This window comes from Scophthalmus maximus, chromosome 1, assembly GCF_022379125.1.
Source record: "Scophthalmus maximus strain ysfricsl-2021 chromosome 1, ASM2237912v1, whole genome shotgun sequence".
Lineage (NCBI taxonomy): Eukaryota > Metazoa > Chordata > Actinopteri > Pleuronectiformes > Scophthalmidae > Scophthalmus > Scophthalmus maximus.
The window spans coordinates 29020001-29034403 of NC_061515.1; the positions used below are offsets into that span (position 1 = coordinate 29020001).

The window sequence follows — 14403 nt, forward strand, 5'->3', positions numbered from 1 at the left end:
AGTAATGGCCCTGAAAGGAGGCCACTGTTCCGAGATGAAGGAGAAGGGAGCAAGGGCTTTTGGAGGGTTACTGTTTACTGTGAAAATACGGAGGGGTCGCTCTGCAGGAGTTCCACAGCTCCACGTGTCAGGCCTCTCCACACATGAAGCAGTTAAAGGGAGGGTTCGTCTCCGTGGAAACCAGGGAGCTCCGACTCCAAACTGGAAATGTCATCGGACATAGAGTGAGCTGCTCTGCATTCACGAAGTTGGAGGAGAGAGATGTTCATGTCGAACATGAGTCGGAATTCTTAAAATCTCAAATTGAAGCACACAGGTTACACTCTTTGCCTTCTCTGCCCCCCCCCCCCCCCCCCCCCCCCCCCCCCCCCCCCCCCCCCCCCCCCCCTCGCTGCTGGTGAACACAACAACCATTGTTTGGTGGCCACCTCACACCGTCCCATTTACGCAGTTCAATCCTCACATGCCCCTTTAGTTATATCACAGAGGGATAACTGTAATCACACCTTACGTCATGTAAGTGATCCAAAGCTACATTTAAAACATACTTATCAAAACGGCATCTTTGACCTGTTGCACTTGTACCTGTTTTTTCTTGTGGGCCATTCTTTCCTTGTTTTGGCTCGGTGCTGTTTGGAATATGACTTATACATACAAGTACATACAGGAATACCTTCATCCTCCTGGACGCTGTGTCTTATCTGCGTCGCGTGACTTCCGGCTGATTAAATGAGCGACTGGGTCGCTGGTATATTGTTCCTCAGCTGGCAGACCAGGTGACGTCCTCATCCGGATGTCAATATTTGCCGACGTTGGGCCTGTACCAGTGTGTGCGTGTGTGCGTGAGTGCGTGTGCCTGTGTGTGCGTGTGTGTGTGTTGTGTAAGTGCTGTTTCAGAAACGCCATGCGGCGGCATGGGAACAAGTGGGTAAATGGTGCAGAAGGCAAACAAAGCTCCAAAGAAAGGCAGGTTTTATGTCGGTTGCTCGGTCTGGTCTAACAGCTGTCCTTGAGGAATAAGACAACATATTTCAATATTGTGAAAGGGAAAAGAGAGAGAAATTATAGGGATTTTGATATGTTAGAAAACCTATTTCCATGCCCTGAACCAGACAAGACTATGGATGAGTTGACAGTTGACACGAAATATTTAATTTGTATCTTTAAAGACTTGTTACGGTACCAAGACATTGTGGTCACAGGATCATACCAGGAAAAGAAGTGAAGTAAACGTTCTCCTTCGCAGGACGACCCACCCATGAAGAACTACCCCACACGTCTGATTAATATCTGATATAATATCTGATTATAGACTTTGGAGAACTCTTCTCATCCCGTTGCCAAATTCCTTGCTCTTTTAAAGAGATAACCTTCAGGCTGCAATCGGAGGAGGGGGCAAACTCTGTCCAGGTTTCACGTATGTGGGAAATATGCGTACAGTGGTGTGTTGTGTGCACATGCAGTCTTGTGAAATGTCACAGTTCCCCGCTTGACACTCGACAACAGACAGGTATGGGTCCAGGAAGCCCATTCCAAACCCATTCTTCCTGTGTGGACGCAAGGCGCCCGAGGCCCCTGCAGTTCGTCGTGACTCCCGGACGGAGGAGGCGTGTGTGTACACGTGAACGCCGGGAGCAGAACGCACAGTTACTCGCACTCGTCCTCGGCACCGTGCGTCTCATGCCCACTTGAAAAAAGCCTCGCGGCCTCGCGCCAAAGAGTTTCAACGCTTCCTCACCTCCTGCCTCGCGGGGTAACATCAACCTCGCCGCCGTGCGAGAACGGAGGCTCGGCGACAGTCACACACACACGGACGTATTAGCTTTAGTATTTTCAAAAAAGTCTCTTTCCCCCACAAATAGTCAGATCCATGTTACTAAAGTGTTTCATGATCAGTAAACACACACACACACACACACACTTGGCAGCGGCCAGGCAGCCGAGGCCCTCAGATGTGCTGCTGACAGAGATTGTCAACGCTGTTCTCTGTCTCTCTCTCTCGTGTGACGAGGCTCCACCTGGTCAAAACGAGGGCGAGGGCCTTTCGCATGCAGAGGCGGAGGGCAAGAAAGGATGAGGAGAAAGAGTTGGGAGGGGGGAGATCGAGGGCGTCGTAGAGGGAAACGTTTGCAAACCGGAAGGGAGTTATGTAAATGGGTCAGTCATTAGGGCCTTCTGAAAGAGGGGAGGCCAGGTCGGGGGCAGGCGGAGTCGGTAACATAAACCCATTATGTGAATAGGCGTCTCTGTTGGCCACAAGCTACGTCTTTGCTCTCAGACTTCCTCCAGTGGACACTGTGTTGTTATTCACAGTGCAAAGAGTTGTTTGTAAGTGACTCCTTTACATCACAGATAGATAGAAATAGATTCAGCACCTCGGTCTTCACAGAAAACCCAAAAAGCAAAATGCTCCACAACAAAATGTTAAAAAAAAAGGCCTCGTGGCATTTGGAAGCTGCAGTCGAACAGCCAGCTCTGGCAGCTGCGGCTCCCACAGCTGGTGTCCCAACGGCACGAAAAGGAAAAGGAAAATAGAGGAGGAGAAGGAGGAGGCAGACCAACATCCTGTGTTTTGTGTGACACCTATCAAACCCAGGTGTATAATTTACACAGGAAGGGAAGAGCAACACCTGAGCCCCCGTCTGCCAGGAGGCAAGAGGCAGCTTGTAGCTGGGAGGATTTCACCGCGATCGGTGTGGCAACGCCGCTGAGGCTGGAGATGTTCAAATGTCCCTTTTTGCTGCTACAGAAAAACAGTTGTTTGCTCAAAAATGATTGTTGAAACCGCCATAAGATTCCCCCGGCCTTCACTCCAGGGGTCAGAGGGCAAAGGATCTGATGTCGTGTGTTGTTGCCTTGTTCTGATAAAGGCGGGAGTCTGCAGGAGTGTTAGGTTCATGGCAACATCACGCTGCTCCCACTGCAAGTCGCTGAACCTGTAACGGCTCCACCGAAGTCAAACCTCAAACCTGTGGCTTCACCTGCCGGTTGACAGAAGAGATGAGGGGAGGGGGGGGTGTGTCTCTGGTGCCACCTTGTGGTGAAACAGTCACCCGACAAGCTCAAAAAGCTGTTTTTCCACAGTTGTATGAAATATTACCTGTCACATCTTGTAGATGCAGAAGTACAATATTTTTTATTGGACAAAGTAAAGTTGGGGAAGTAGTATCTTGAGCAGATACACGTAGTTGTATGTTACACTGGTTTTCATGACCAAGTTTTATGACAAATAGATCAGTGAGGTTATCAGACCACCTCGTTTATTTCCTTTTATATTTATAAAATAAGAAATAGACACTCGTGTGGAGCATTGTTCAACCTTGGTGGAGGTATGAGGTATGGATTTTATTGAATGACTCTTTCTACCTGGACAGGAGAGGAAGGGAGGACGGAGGGGGAGGGGAGATGGACAATCAGGCCCACCTGTGAGCAGGAGAGGAAACATGGAGGAGTGAGGCAAACACAAGGAGAGAACTCAGCAGTTAAACCCCGTTGGGTGACGTGTTTTACAGACGAAGAAGAGTGAACAACTGCTGATCTCTGGAGATTGCTCAGTTTCAGCTCCACACGTTTTTGTTTGGGACCTGCTCGGACCAGCCGACGGATCCTTGAAGCGCCTCCCAGAAACACGTATGTAAACATTTAGCTCCTTAATTAATCCTATCTATCATTTGTTCAAAGTGCATGCAGCTCGCTAGTTCCTTCACTTCAAAACAGCCAGAAACAGATTTATAAAATTGGATCTTTTTTGGTGAGAGAGGCCAAAGATGTCTTCTTCTAAATGTCCTGTAAATTCACATAAATTTAAAAAAGGAGTAGTAAAGTCAACCAGAGGCCAAAGACAAACAGGAGAACACGCTTGAGTTTGTAGTGAAGAGATGTGACCCATGTGAGGGAACGGGAGCCAATGGAAGGGCCACAGATTGTTACGCGCAGTATTTGGCTCCATCTAGTGGATTTGTTGAAATCAATCCACGATGAAGAAAATAGATTTCTAGAGGCAGATACTGATATTAATGCAGTGAAAGAAATTCTGACAATGATATATTGGACAGTATATACATAATTTTTTGGGGGGCATTTTCTGGCATTCTGTTTTTTAGATGATTCCTATAATTTCACACAATGAAACAACAGTAAAAAAAAAACATTTAATAATAATAAATCAGGCTCTAAGCACAGTAGAATAAAAAACAAAACCAACATAAAAGTTAACTGGCAGGCTTTTGAACTTTATTGGCATTTTGACAAGACATGATCTGTCACTAAATTCCAGTTATAATGTACAGAAAGTGCATGACAACTGCTTCAGAAGATGTTTACATGGATTACTTTTTTGCACCGCCGCCGTCTCATTTATTAACAAACAAACAAATGGATTTTTGTACGAGATTAATCCCAACGTTAGCCGTTGATGCATCGTGCCGCAGAGCTTGATATGACCAGAGTCAAAGAAGAAAAAGAAGAAACTAGGGGTTTGGCAAAACTCGAGCTGTCACAGTTTAGGCTGAAAGCGATGAAACAAGACACACAATAACAATATTATCTTTTTTTTTCCATTTTTATGTTTAGAAAAATAAAAAGTGCAAAAAGGCAAATGATCCATTTGGGACGATTAAGAATTCCAGTTGGACGGCTAAGATAACTCTTGTATTCTTTTTCTACCCCAACGCAAGTTAAGCAGATTCACATAATCATACTGTACAGAAGTTCTTCAAAGTGCAAATATTATGAATTGGCATAAGCTGGTATATACATCTCATTTTCTAGATGATGAAAGTAGTAATAACAATAAAAAAAAGAGCATGATCAGGCTCCGTATTCACGACGTACAGAACTCGTCAGTTTTCCGATCGCGCGATTAAAAAGCAGTTATTTGTCCGCCCGCCTTGACAACGGGAGCTACGTCACATCACCATAAGCTTCTCACGCTGCGAAAAGAAAAGGGAAGAAAAGTTCAAATCTAATCTTTAAAAGCCGAAAAATCCCAGAGAGATCCAGGTGCTGGTTTTTCTCTAAATCATGCAGGACGTGTTTTCTATCGTTTTTTATTGCACTGCATTGTCCTCTGGTGTACAGGTCATACTTGTTCAGTCAGCACCTCGGCTTCATCGAAGCGTTAGCGACCACGTCCCTCGGGGGCCGAACCTGATGTCGTGACTTCTCTCATGACTTCACTGTTCGACTGAATCTATGTCCTCATCACAGGACGTATATTAATGTAGGTCACTAAATTGCATAAGACTCTTTAAAACTGGGCCTGACAAACACAGATTCATCCGAGGAGCTTTCGCCCGATTGGCTGCGGGAGTTCCCGGATAAAGACTTAACAGGCGGTTTGTGATGTTTTACAGGTGGAGACTGCAACTGAACCGACACCCTCCAAAAAGGTGAAGAATAATTATTTCTTTTGTTACTATAACATGATCATGAACAGATGATTTTGGCAGTTGAACATTTGTTAATATTCCTTTCATTTTTTTTCTTTGATTCAAACAGAGAGTCGACCAGTACAGAAGTAAATCCAGATTTTTTGCGGCAGGCCTCTGTTGTTGTATTATTGTTCAATGACTCTGAGATTATAGATGAAAATGTTCCACCAGAGTCTTGATTTAAACGTTTGTTTATAAAAAAAATTGATGAGGCCTGGGCGAGTCTGAAGTTACTTGTACGTTTTGCCCTTAAGATGAAAATCCTCCATTTTGCTTTGGGGCGTCTACTTTCATTTTGTTGTCCAGGGGTAGAGAGGCATACATTTAAGAAACATTTTTTTTCATTGTGCTTTCATTTGGTGTTTCTGAGTAAATGTTAAACTGTTAAAATCTGATTTCGGAACATTTGTCTTTACCACAAGTGTCGGCTAAGATCATGAGCCCTCGTGCTCCTGTGTGAATCAAAGAAAAATGAAAAACAGAAATACCGAGCCCAGGGAGATAAGCTATCGTCAAAAGAAGTATTTGTTTGGGCTCGGTTCACCAGTGGCGACGTCACAGTGAGTCGTGTTATTGGTTTGATGAGACTGGTAACGCTTCCTTCCCTCCTTTCCTTCCCGTCTCCTCTCTTCACTGCAGGGTTCCTCAGTCAGGTCATTCGAGGGCGAGGGAAGGAACATCACATTGACAAAAGGAATGGTGATGGTGAGGAAACCTGCAGGGGAAATCAAATCCCATTTCAGTGCACGCTGCAATATTAGTGACACTTCTTCTCTTTCCATTTTTCTCAACAGATATGACCTTTAGTAGAGGAAGAAGAGGCGCGTTCTGTGGGAGGTGGCCATGTTCTCGGACATGTTGCGGACTTTTAGGTAGTTGACAAAACCTCTGAAGAACAGCAGGAGACCTGCGGAGAGAAGGTGATTATTTACTCACTTCACATCCACACTACTATACGTTAACACCTGTCATCCATTGGAAGGTAGAAGCTGTCAATCAGGCAGTGATCAGGCCCCGACATAATTCATATCTGCACCATTCACAATGTACTCACCAAGCAGCAGGAAGATCCACCAGAGCCAGTACTGTCCGTTGAAGTAGCCAGTGAAGTAGTCGGAGAACTGGACACGGGACAAAACATTATCACTTTAAGTTCAATCTAAATAAATATCTCACAACATTCTGTATCAACTGGACTAATTATGTTGCCAAAAAATAAAAACATACCCTGACGATGAGAATCCACTTGATGAGGGAGAGGCCGAAGCCGCAGATGGCGCCATAGCGTCCGGCGATGGTGTTGGTCAAACAGAAGGACAGGCAGAAGCCGATCCAGTTGAACAGGAAGGCCACTAGAGGACAGACATGAAGACATTTGGTTGTTTTGCTTATAGAATAGAAACCAGAAGAAAAAGCCATGATAATTCTGATGATTTAGGGCCACTACATTTTAGTCTGTACATGCGTTTTCTCTGGGCAGTGTCATATATTGTTTATCATTATCATTTATTTAAACTATATTAACTATATTACCCTTTTTTTTGTTGTTGCATTAGACTTTACTTCACATTTAACATCCTATGTTTTGTCAAACACCTGCAAAGTCTAAATTGTAAAGCTCTGTAACCTTGTTAAGATAAGGGCCATAGAAACACTTTATTATTATTAATAAAGTACTTTGAATTTGGTTTGTCTGAAAGTTGCTACATGAATAAAGTTTGATTGGTTGCACTATATTATTTTGAAACCAGCACTTGATGATTAACGTGTTAATGTTACACCTGTGGTCCATAAATAAAGATCATAAAGTGCAGATGTGAATGACACTAGATTTATCAGTATTAACTTGTCATATGTTTCTGTATTCTGGCATGTTAAAGTAAACGTGAGGCAGACTTACTGAAAAAGGCCAGCATGAATATTCCATCGTTTCCGACTCGCAGCTGATCGGCGTCAGTGAAATCATCTCTGGGCGGGAATTCATCATCCTGAAATGGACACGAAACACAGCAGATTAACATCAGGTTGGTTAAAATGGCACACACACACACACACACACACACACACACACAACATGAGTCACAAAACATGTTTGACGTGTTTGAAATGCTTTTACTGGAAGAACCATGAGACAAGAAGCCCACAAAAGATATATATGAGTGCGACTCCTCACCCGTGGAAGCACCTCCACAGTGGAGACAGCCATGGCGGCTGCTTTGGCCTTCTCCGCTTCGTCATACGTGGGCAGTGAGGTGGCGACGCTGTACGGCGGTGGAACTGGGAAGTCGCCTCGGAAACTAGTCTCTGCGGAATGGAAAGACAGTGAGGAACTGACAGCGATGTGGTGTCATGGAAAAGGAAAGAGCGTGCAACGTAATCCCTTGGACCATCAACAAGCACTTATCTTATACTTACCAGGCACAGCAGCGGCTGCTCCCGGTTCGATGGACGCGTACGGAGGCGGAGGTGCCTCCGTGTCCCCCTGGGGCCTGGATCCCGATGCCTCCTCTGCAGACGAGGAGGGGGCCGAGCTCACCAGGGCCGAACTGTGGTCCTGGCTGGACGTCCCGGCCTGGGCTGCGGCAGAAGTGCCCGGCTGCTGCTCGCTGGTGGAGGCCTCCGAAGAGTCATCCTCGTTGTGAAACTGGGGATCGGCAAAAACAGATCGGTTGATTGGTCATTAAAAATGAAATGTGGTTGCAGTCAGAATCAGATTGCCGTCCTAAGAAGGAAGGACGCATGTGCTGTCTTTTATCTGGTGCAATTTGATCTCCCTGATATGAGCCAACAATCACGTTGGCATTGCAAAGCCAACGTTTCCTACATCTGATTTACATTATAAGGTGGCAACTGGCAAAACACTGGGTCTTTGTTTACAAGATTACAGCTGGAAGTACATGGTGGACTTAAACCATTTGCCCTCAGTAGAATGTTTAACACAGTTCACAGCACTGGTAAACTACGCTGGTATGTCAACAGAGTCAGGTCTCTAGGAAAAGTGATACAGGAATTATCAGTAACTGAGAGAGTCCCCGCTGCAGCTGAGGGAATCATTGACAGGCCTGTGTACGTTAATATTTGTCAGGCCAAAAAGCCAAACGCCTTCTGAAATTACAGAGGCGTGAGGAGGACGTGGTCCCGTCTCACCCAGTCTGTGAAGTTGCCCTTGAGAAAGTTGTCTCGAGTCCAACAATTTGTTGGGCAATCCCATAACTCCAGGTCAAAAATCAACAACGCACACGTCCGCCAAAACAACCTAGAACCTTTAGTCCCAGCAATTGGGAAAAATTTCCCTGGAACATAATTTAGACCCTGGTCTAGAGAGTTCCCGCAAAGGTTTCTTGTTCCAGGGGAAAGTTCCTGACGTGGAAACACAGCTGTTAAGGTTTATGGTTTATTTACTGGCACAATTATCATCGAACAAACAGAGACTAGTCTAACACGAGTGAAACTTCTGACCAAAAAACCCACCAAAGACAAAGTGTCCCTATGAAAAAGCCCTCCTGCCCGGAACATCATTTAGTCTCAGCGCTCCTTGAAGTTTGCAGTTCGCAGGAGGAGGACAGTATCTGAACAGGCTCAACGACCGGAGGCACTTTTTTTAGTTTCGGTTTGTGGTTTTTGACTGCGAGCTGCAAAACCTATATTTTTCAAGGTGGTGATTATCTGCCTCGTAATCATGTGTTCAAGGGGGAAATTTTCCATGAAGTAATGGCAATGCTCTTGCTGTGGGATTACACCACTACAATCAGGGACAGCACCCTGTGTAAAGACAAACGTCTTTTTAGAAAAATCTTGGGGAAACTCAAACCTCCAGTGCAGGATTTGCAGCGAGTGAATGAGCGCCTGACGACTCCCCCAACACACACACACACACACACACACACACACACACACACACACACACGGGATTACATAATACCAGTGGAACACAGCCAAACGCCACGTCGCGGGTCCGAATATATCTGACATTAAAATAAATCTGGGTATGGTTTGGAGAAGAAACGAGAGATTCAGGGACATAAAGTATCTTTGTAAATCCTTGAGAATCCACTGTCCCAAGCTGATTATCTTGTATGTGTATTTATTTTTTAACTGCATTGCCGTTGGAGTCCTCTGCTTCGTCCTAGGTTAAAAAGTTTGGTGCAACAACACTGGCTCATTCTCTGAATCATGTGCGATTCACACTCACATTCCCGGAAACCACAGGCATGTGAGCACAAAGTGCACTTTGTCCCCCAAAAAGTAAAATCTCTCAGCTGCTGTTGTTGTTGTTGTTGTTGTTGTTGTTGCACACTGTGCACTGCATGATTTTAACGTCCGATTGTCAGCTCGCCGACAAGTTTTCAGATATTTAACAGCTAAATATCTGGACACGTCGGGGAACTCGTTCACCTGTAGCGTGAGCTGTGACGTGACAGGAAGTGAGTGTACGCGTCGAGCTGTTTTTCCTCTCCGTCCGCACAACACATACTACTTCCTGTTTCTGACCGGTCAACATCGGTTCCCGTGTCACACTTCTCGCGTGATTTGGGCGACATATCACCTGGGGAAAGATCCGAGTCACAGATGAGTCACGTAGTGTGAACAGCACAGCGACCGGACGCCTCGTGATTACGAGACAACAGTTGACTGTTCATATTTACCACAAACTCTTCTTTTAACTTGGAACTTCTGCCAAGAGAAGTAAACCATTGAGGACATTAACCTGCTGGTCGCCGAGTTGTTAGCATTGTTTGCTCATTTTGGGCCAGGTGACTCGTGTCCTGTTCCATTGCAGGCTAACGGCTAACGAAGCTTAGCTCGTCGTCGTCGCCGCGTATCGGCAGCCGTGTCACACTTCACACGAGTTCAATGTTAATAACGTTATAACACTCGTGAGACGGTTCATAGCGTGCTCGGTACAGTGCAGTCGGGCGCAAACACGTCAAGGCCGACGGTGTTTATCCAAGCTAACGTTAGCCACCTAGCCAATGCGGAAGTGTCCGTTCAGGGGTTGTTGTCAAAACAACACAATCAGTGGACGAAGATGAAGCTCAAGTCGCCACTTATAAGACAGTCGATGTCACGCGTCGCAGCTCCTTGTTATGGCGCCTTTTTATATGTATTTGTCTGTTTGGAGCCAGGCCTTGTTTCCTGTGCCAGGCAGAACCCGAGCAGCTGTCGAGCGGTGTTTCGATCTCCTCCGTCCCCCCGCACTCACCACTTGGTAGCGGCTTGCTGGGTCCATGCCGACGAGATTCAGCCCGCCGCGGAGAGCAGGGGAGGGGGGGGGGGGCTGTGTGTCTGGTGTTTGCCCCAAAACCTCGCGTCACGACCCGGGGACGCTTCTCTGACACCAGCGCTCAACAACAGATGGAAGAAATGGAGGAAAATACACGGGTTGGTAAAACGGTGACTAATAGAGTCAAGCTGCAACTACAACGTCATATTTCCGATGACATGTTTCAAAATAAAATTTAAAAAATAATGTGTTAACTAATAATAAGGGCTATAATACAAAGGGATATTAATTTCCTGTTAAATTGACTTGACCAATTTATGCTTGAATATATTATAGATATATTTTACATTTTCAACTCCAGGAGCCATTCAATATGATCAGAATTCAAAAGCGTTCTTTATTTAACTTTCTAATAATATATGTGTGTGTGTGTGTGTGTGTGTGTGTACTTTTCTATATCTTAGAGAAAGCCATGGGAAATTCAAAGCGCTTTTTTGGCCGCCGTAAAATTACAATATTGTATTTTGAATCTTTCTACCACTGTTGTTAAATTAATTGGTACATGTACAAATTTACTAACCTGTTTTAAGGTGCAATTTTTCTAGTGTTCCAACAGGTGTGTAAAATATGACATTTTCTTCTGTAGTATTTTTGATTGAATATGCCGAAAATCCCAGTGTATGTTTATTTTGAAGGCGTGATCCTGTTTGTGTCTCATTTCAGTCTGACTCTGGCTAACTTGATGGCGGCGGTTGAACACGGATTTCCACGCATTTAAGACTGATGACGCGAATACACGCGAAATAAACAGTAGGTGGAGCCAAAGCCAAATCTAACATGGCTGAGTTTTTTCCCCCCATTTCAGTCTTTTGAAATGATGCGGCAAGCGCGCCCTCTGGTGGCTGCAGACACTCAGTGCATCAGCTGACAGACAGGATACTGGTTTGAGGATTTAGATTTAGCACTTTCATGTTGATGGTTCACAAAGACGCTGATGTTGGCCAGGGGCCACCGAGGTTCCCGTCCGGCCGACAGGCCTCTCTGCCAGACGTCCCAAGCAGCTCAAGAATGTCGGGACTCCAAAGGCCAGTTTCTGACCGGGGCTTCCAAGCCAGTAGGCCTCGCCCCGACCTTTGACGCTTGTCTGAACGTCTTCTCTCAAGTTGTATAATCATATGTAAAATATTAAAATCTTGACTGCTGGGACAGGAAGTAAGATCCTGAATCCTCTGGAGAAAACGGCCCGTCCGGACTTTTTGGTCGCATGCTTTACGTCTTCCATTATCTTCTTGTTATCATCAGAAAGAGAGAACAGCTCAGCCTTCGAATAGCCTTAGCTTTGTGAGCCTCTCTGAGTCCAGAGCAACACAAACCTGCTTCACACATGTAAATGTATTGAACCACGAATTGCATGAAGTCAATGAAGTAGTCATTTTAGTTTTCTAACCACACAAACTCCAGCACACGCTCATATTATTGCAAGGAGACTCGACTGTGCGTGATGCGTGTCTGGAGATGACACTTCCACCTATTTTTCAAAAATAAAAATCATTTGCCATTATTTTTCTATATACCTGATTTATGTTTTTTCCTTCAACCCCCGATGATGTGAGTTGGACTGTGATGACGGGACGATGATGAATGCAGCGCATTCGGCTCAATGTAGCACAGCAAGACTTCAGCGTCAGGCAGCAAGTTAAAGCCGAGGTGTTGCGTTGGCCGTTTGAGTCAATCGTGATGACAACGCATATTGCACATTAACTTTTGTATCATTTCTGCAGAGTTCCACGTCGACCTTTCCCCCCCGAGTTAGTTCGTTGGTTGAACCTCGACACTTCAAACGAGTTGGGGCTCGGTGCGCTGGAAACCTGCTTCCTCCTGAACCCTGGTGAGAAGGTGTAGGGCAGACGAAAGGGTCGCTCATGGTGAGTTCACACCAAAGACGAATAACACAAAGACACGAAATTTGTGTTATTGGTTTCACATGACGTGAAAGCCAACCAGCGTTGATGTCACTGATGGTCGCGTCTGAATGAGAACGGGCTAATATTCATGGTGTGTGGCCAAAATTATCTTATAAGTAAAATTCTATATCTTATCACATAGATATAGAATATATATAAAATTCTCTGAGTAAACACAACCCGCAAATATTGTCCCAATCTCTTTCGGACGTCAGGAAAACCACAACACTAATTGGCTTTTGGCGACATCGCAACACTTAAGCTCAAGTTTCGAATATCAAACTTAAGCGGGTGACAAAGTCATCCACGACTTTTTACGTTTTTCACAATTGTTTATATACATTTTTTTTATATTTACATGTTTGCCACTGTATTTCATACAATGCAACACTTAACAGCTTATTTGAATGTTTCCGTTCTGAACTATATGTAAAAGAAATGAAATATATTGTGTAAATAGTTTGGGGGGGTTGCTCAATTGTATAGATATATAAAACTGAATGCATGCTGGTTAAAAAGTCTTTATTATGAGTAATAAAACATGATATTTCCTTCACGTCTGGTCAGCTGATTGTTGCACCACAGCAGCCGACGAGCTCCAACTATCCTGTCTCAACCCTGAAGCAGCCGCCGGCTCTGAGATGACGACGTCTTCTGTTGACCTCTTTTTACTCTATCCTAATATTTTTGCCTTTGTGATTATAAAATGTATAATGTCCAGTAACTTTCATACAGTCCCTTCATGAATCTTGAAGCAGAAGACGGCTCCCTGCTGCATGGTGTCTCTCCGTGGAGTGAAACCAAAATGTGACACTGCGTCTGTTGACTGAACACATTATTTTTGATTTTGATGCCATACCATGCTATACTATGACACTTTGTAGTTTGTAAACCTTACTATACCATGACTGTTTCATCACGTGTCTCCTTCTCTGTCCTTCTTCTGCAGGAGTCCCTGACTCCAGAGCTGCAGCATCTAGATCCAACACTACTCTATTATTATTATTATTATTATTATTACTGCCTCAGTGTTATTATCAGCATTATAATTATTATTATGAACTGGAGTTTTTATGCCTTACTATACTATGAGGTTTTCTCTGTGAACGTCAGGTGTTATGTGGATCCCTGCCGAGAAGCAGAGAATACTTCAGTTCTAAAATATTAAGGTACAGTAGGAATTTTAAAACGATTTGTCTGCTGAAAAGTCTTTGTATTTTCATTCATACAAATGTATATATGAGGGCAGTAGAGAGGCTGCTCTCCACTGCTGGAGACATCTTACTAATGCTGCTGAGTGTTGAAGAAGTCTGTTGATCTGTTAGCAGTCTTGTCAGACCAATAGACTTCTTCAACAATCAGCAGCATTAGTGAGCTCTTATAATAAATACTTCTGCTTAAGACCTCCACGGTTTCCGTCTTCCTGATTTCACCTCCTACCTATAGTCCTCCACTGGATTCTTCTGCTTCCTGCTGTCGTCCTGCAGGTAACACACATGCAGACACAATACAAGTTGAGGTTCAAGAAGCAGGAGACGTGCAGTCAGTTAACAATGATATTTATTAAGAATTAGAGTACTGGAACAGGACAAGGAGAGAGAAATATCATTTCCCGATACCTAAACCACCAAATCTATTGAGTCCAGGGAAACAGTCTGGATCTGCAATAAAAGGGATATATGTGACCATGAAGACAAAAATGATCTGAAGTACCTCAAGAGGGAATAACCCTGCTACGCTAACAATGAGAGTTCAATTTACCTTGCTGCTGATTAGTGGCGAC

The 14403-nt window shown here is 44.5% G+C and overlaps 1 protein-coding gene and 1 long non-coding RNA gene across 3 annotated transcripts; one reads left to right on the forward strand and one right to left on the reverse strand.

Annotated features, from left to right (window-relative positions):
• Window positions 1–4211: 4211 nt before the first annotated feature.
• On the reverse strand, window positions 4212–10808 carry ndfip2 (Nedd4 family interacting protein 2). The gene is made up of 8 exons (XM_035629678.2): window positions 10636–10808; window positions 7848–8076; window positions 7606–7736; window positions 7333–7420; window positions 6660–6784; window positions 6487–6553; window positions 6234–6339; window positions 4212–6147 (listed from the first exon to the last, which is right to left on the reverse strand). Exons 1-7 carry the CDS (start codon window positions 10660–10662, stop codon window positions 6236–6238), a joined length of 771 nt encoding a protein of 256 aa, XP_035485571.1. The 5' UTR covers window positions 10663–10808; the 3' UTR covers window positions 4212–6147; window positions 6234–6235.
• Window positions 10675–14018, forward strand: LOC118304690. 2 transcript variants are annotated; one of them, XR_004791928.2, is made up of 5 exons: window positions 10675–10814; window positions 11380–11466; window positions 12438–12581; window positions 13188–13315; window positions 13570–14018. It is a non-coding gene; the product is annotated as an uncharacterized LOC118304690 (long non-coding RNA). The 2 variants fall into 2 exon arrangements; XR_004791922.2 differs by having other exon boundaries at window positions 13188–14018.
• Window positions 14019–14403: the final 385 nt, after the last annotated feature.

Coding starts and splice junctions, on each gene's coding strand:
- ndfip2 (XM_035629678.2), bottom strand. CDS start 10,662: ATGGACCCAGCAAGCCGCTACCAAGTG. Junction 8,077..10,635: donor CAGCAAGCCGCTACCAAGTG/GTGAGTGCGGGG, acceptor GCCGATCCCCAG/TTTCACAACGAGGATGACTC. Junction 6,340..6,486: donor GTGGATCTTCCTGCTGCTTG/GTGAGTACATTG, acceptor TTCTCTCCGCAG/GTCTCCTGCTGTTCTTCAGA.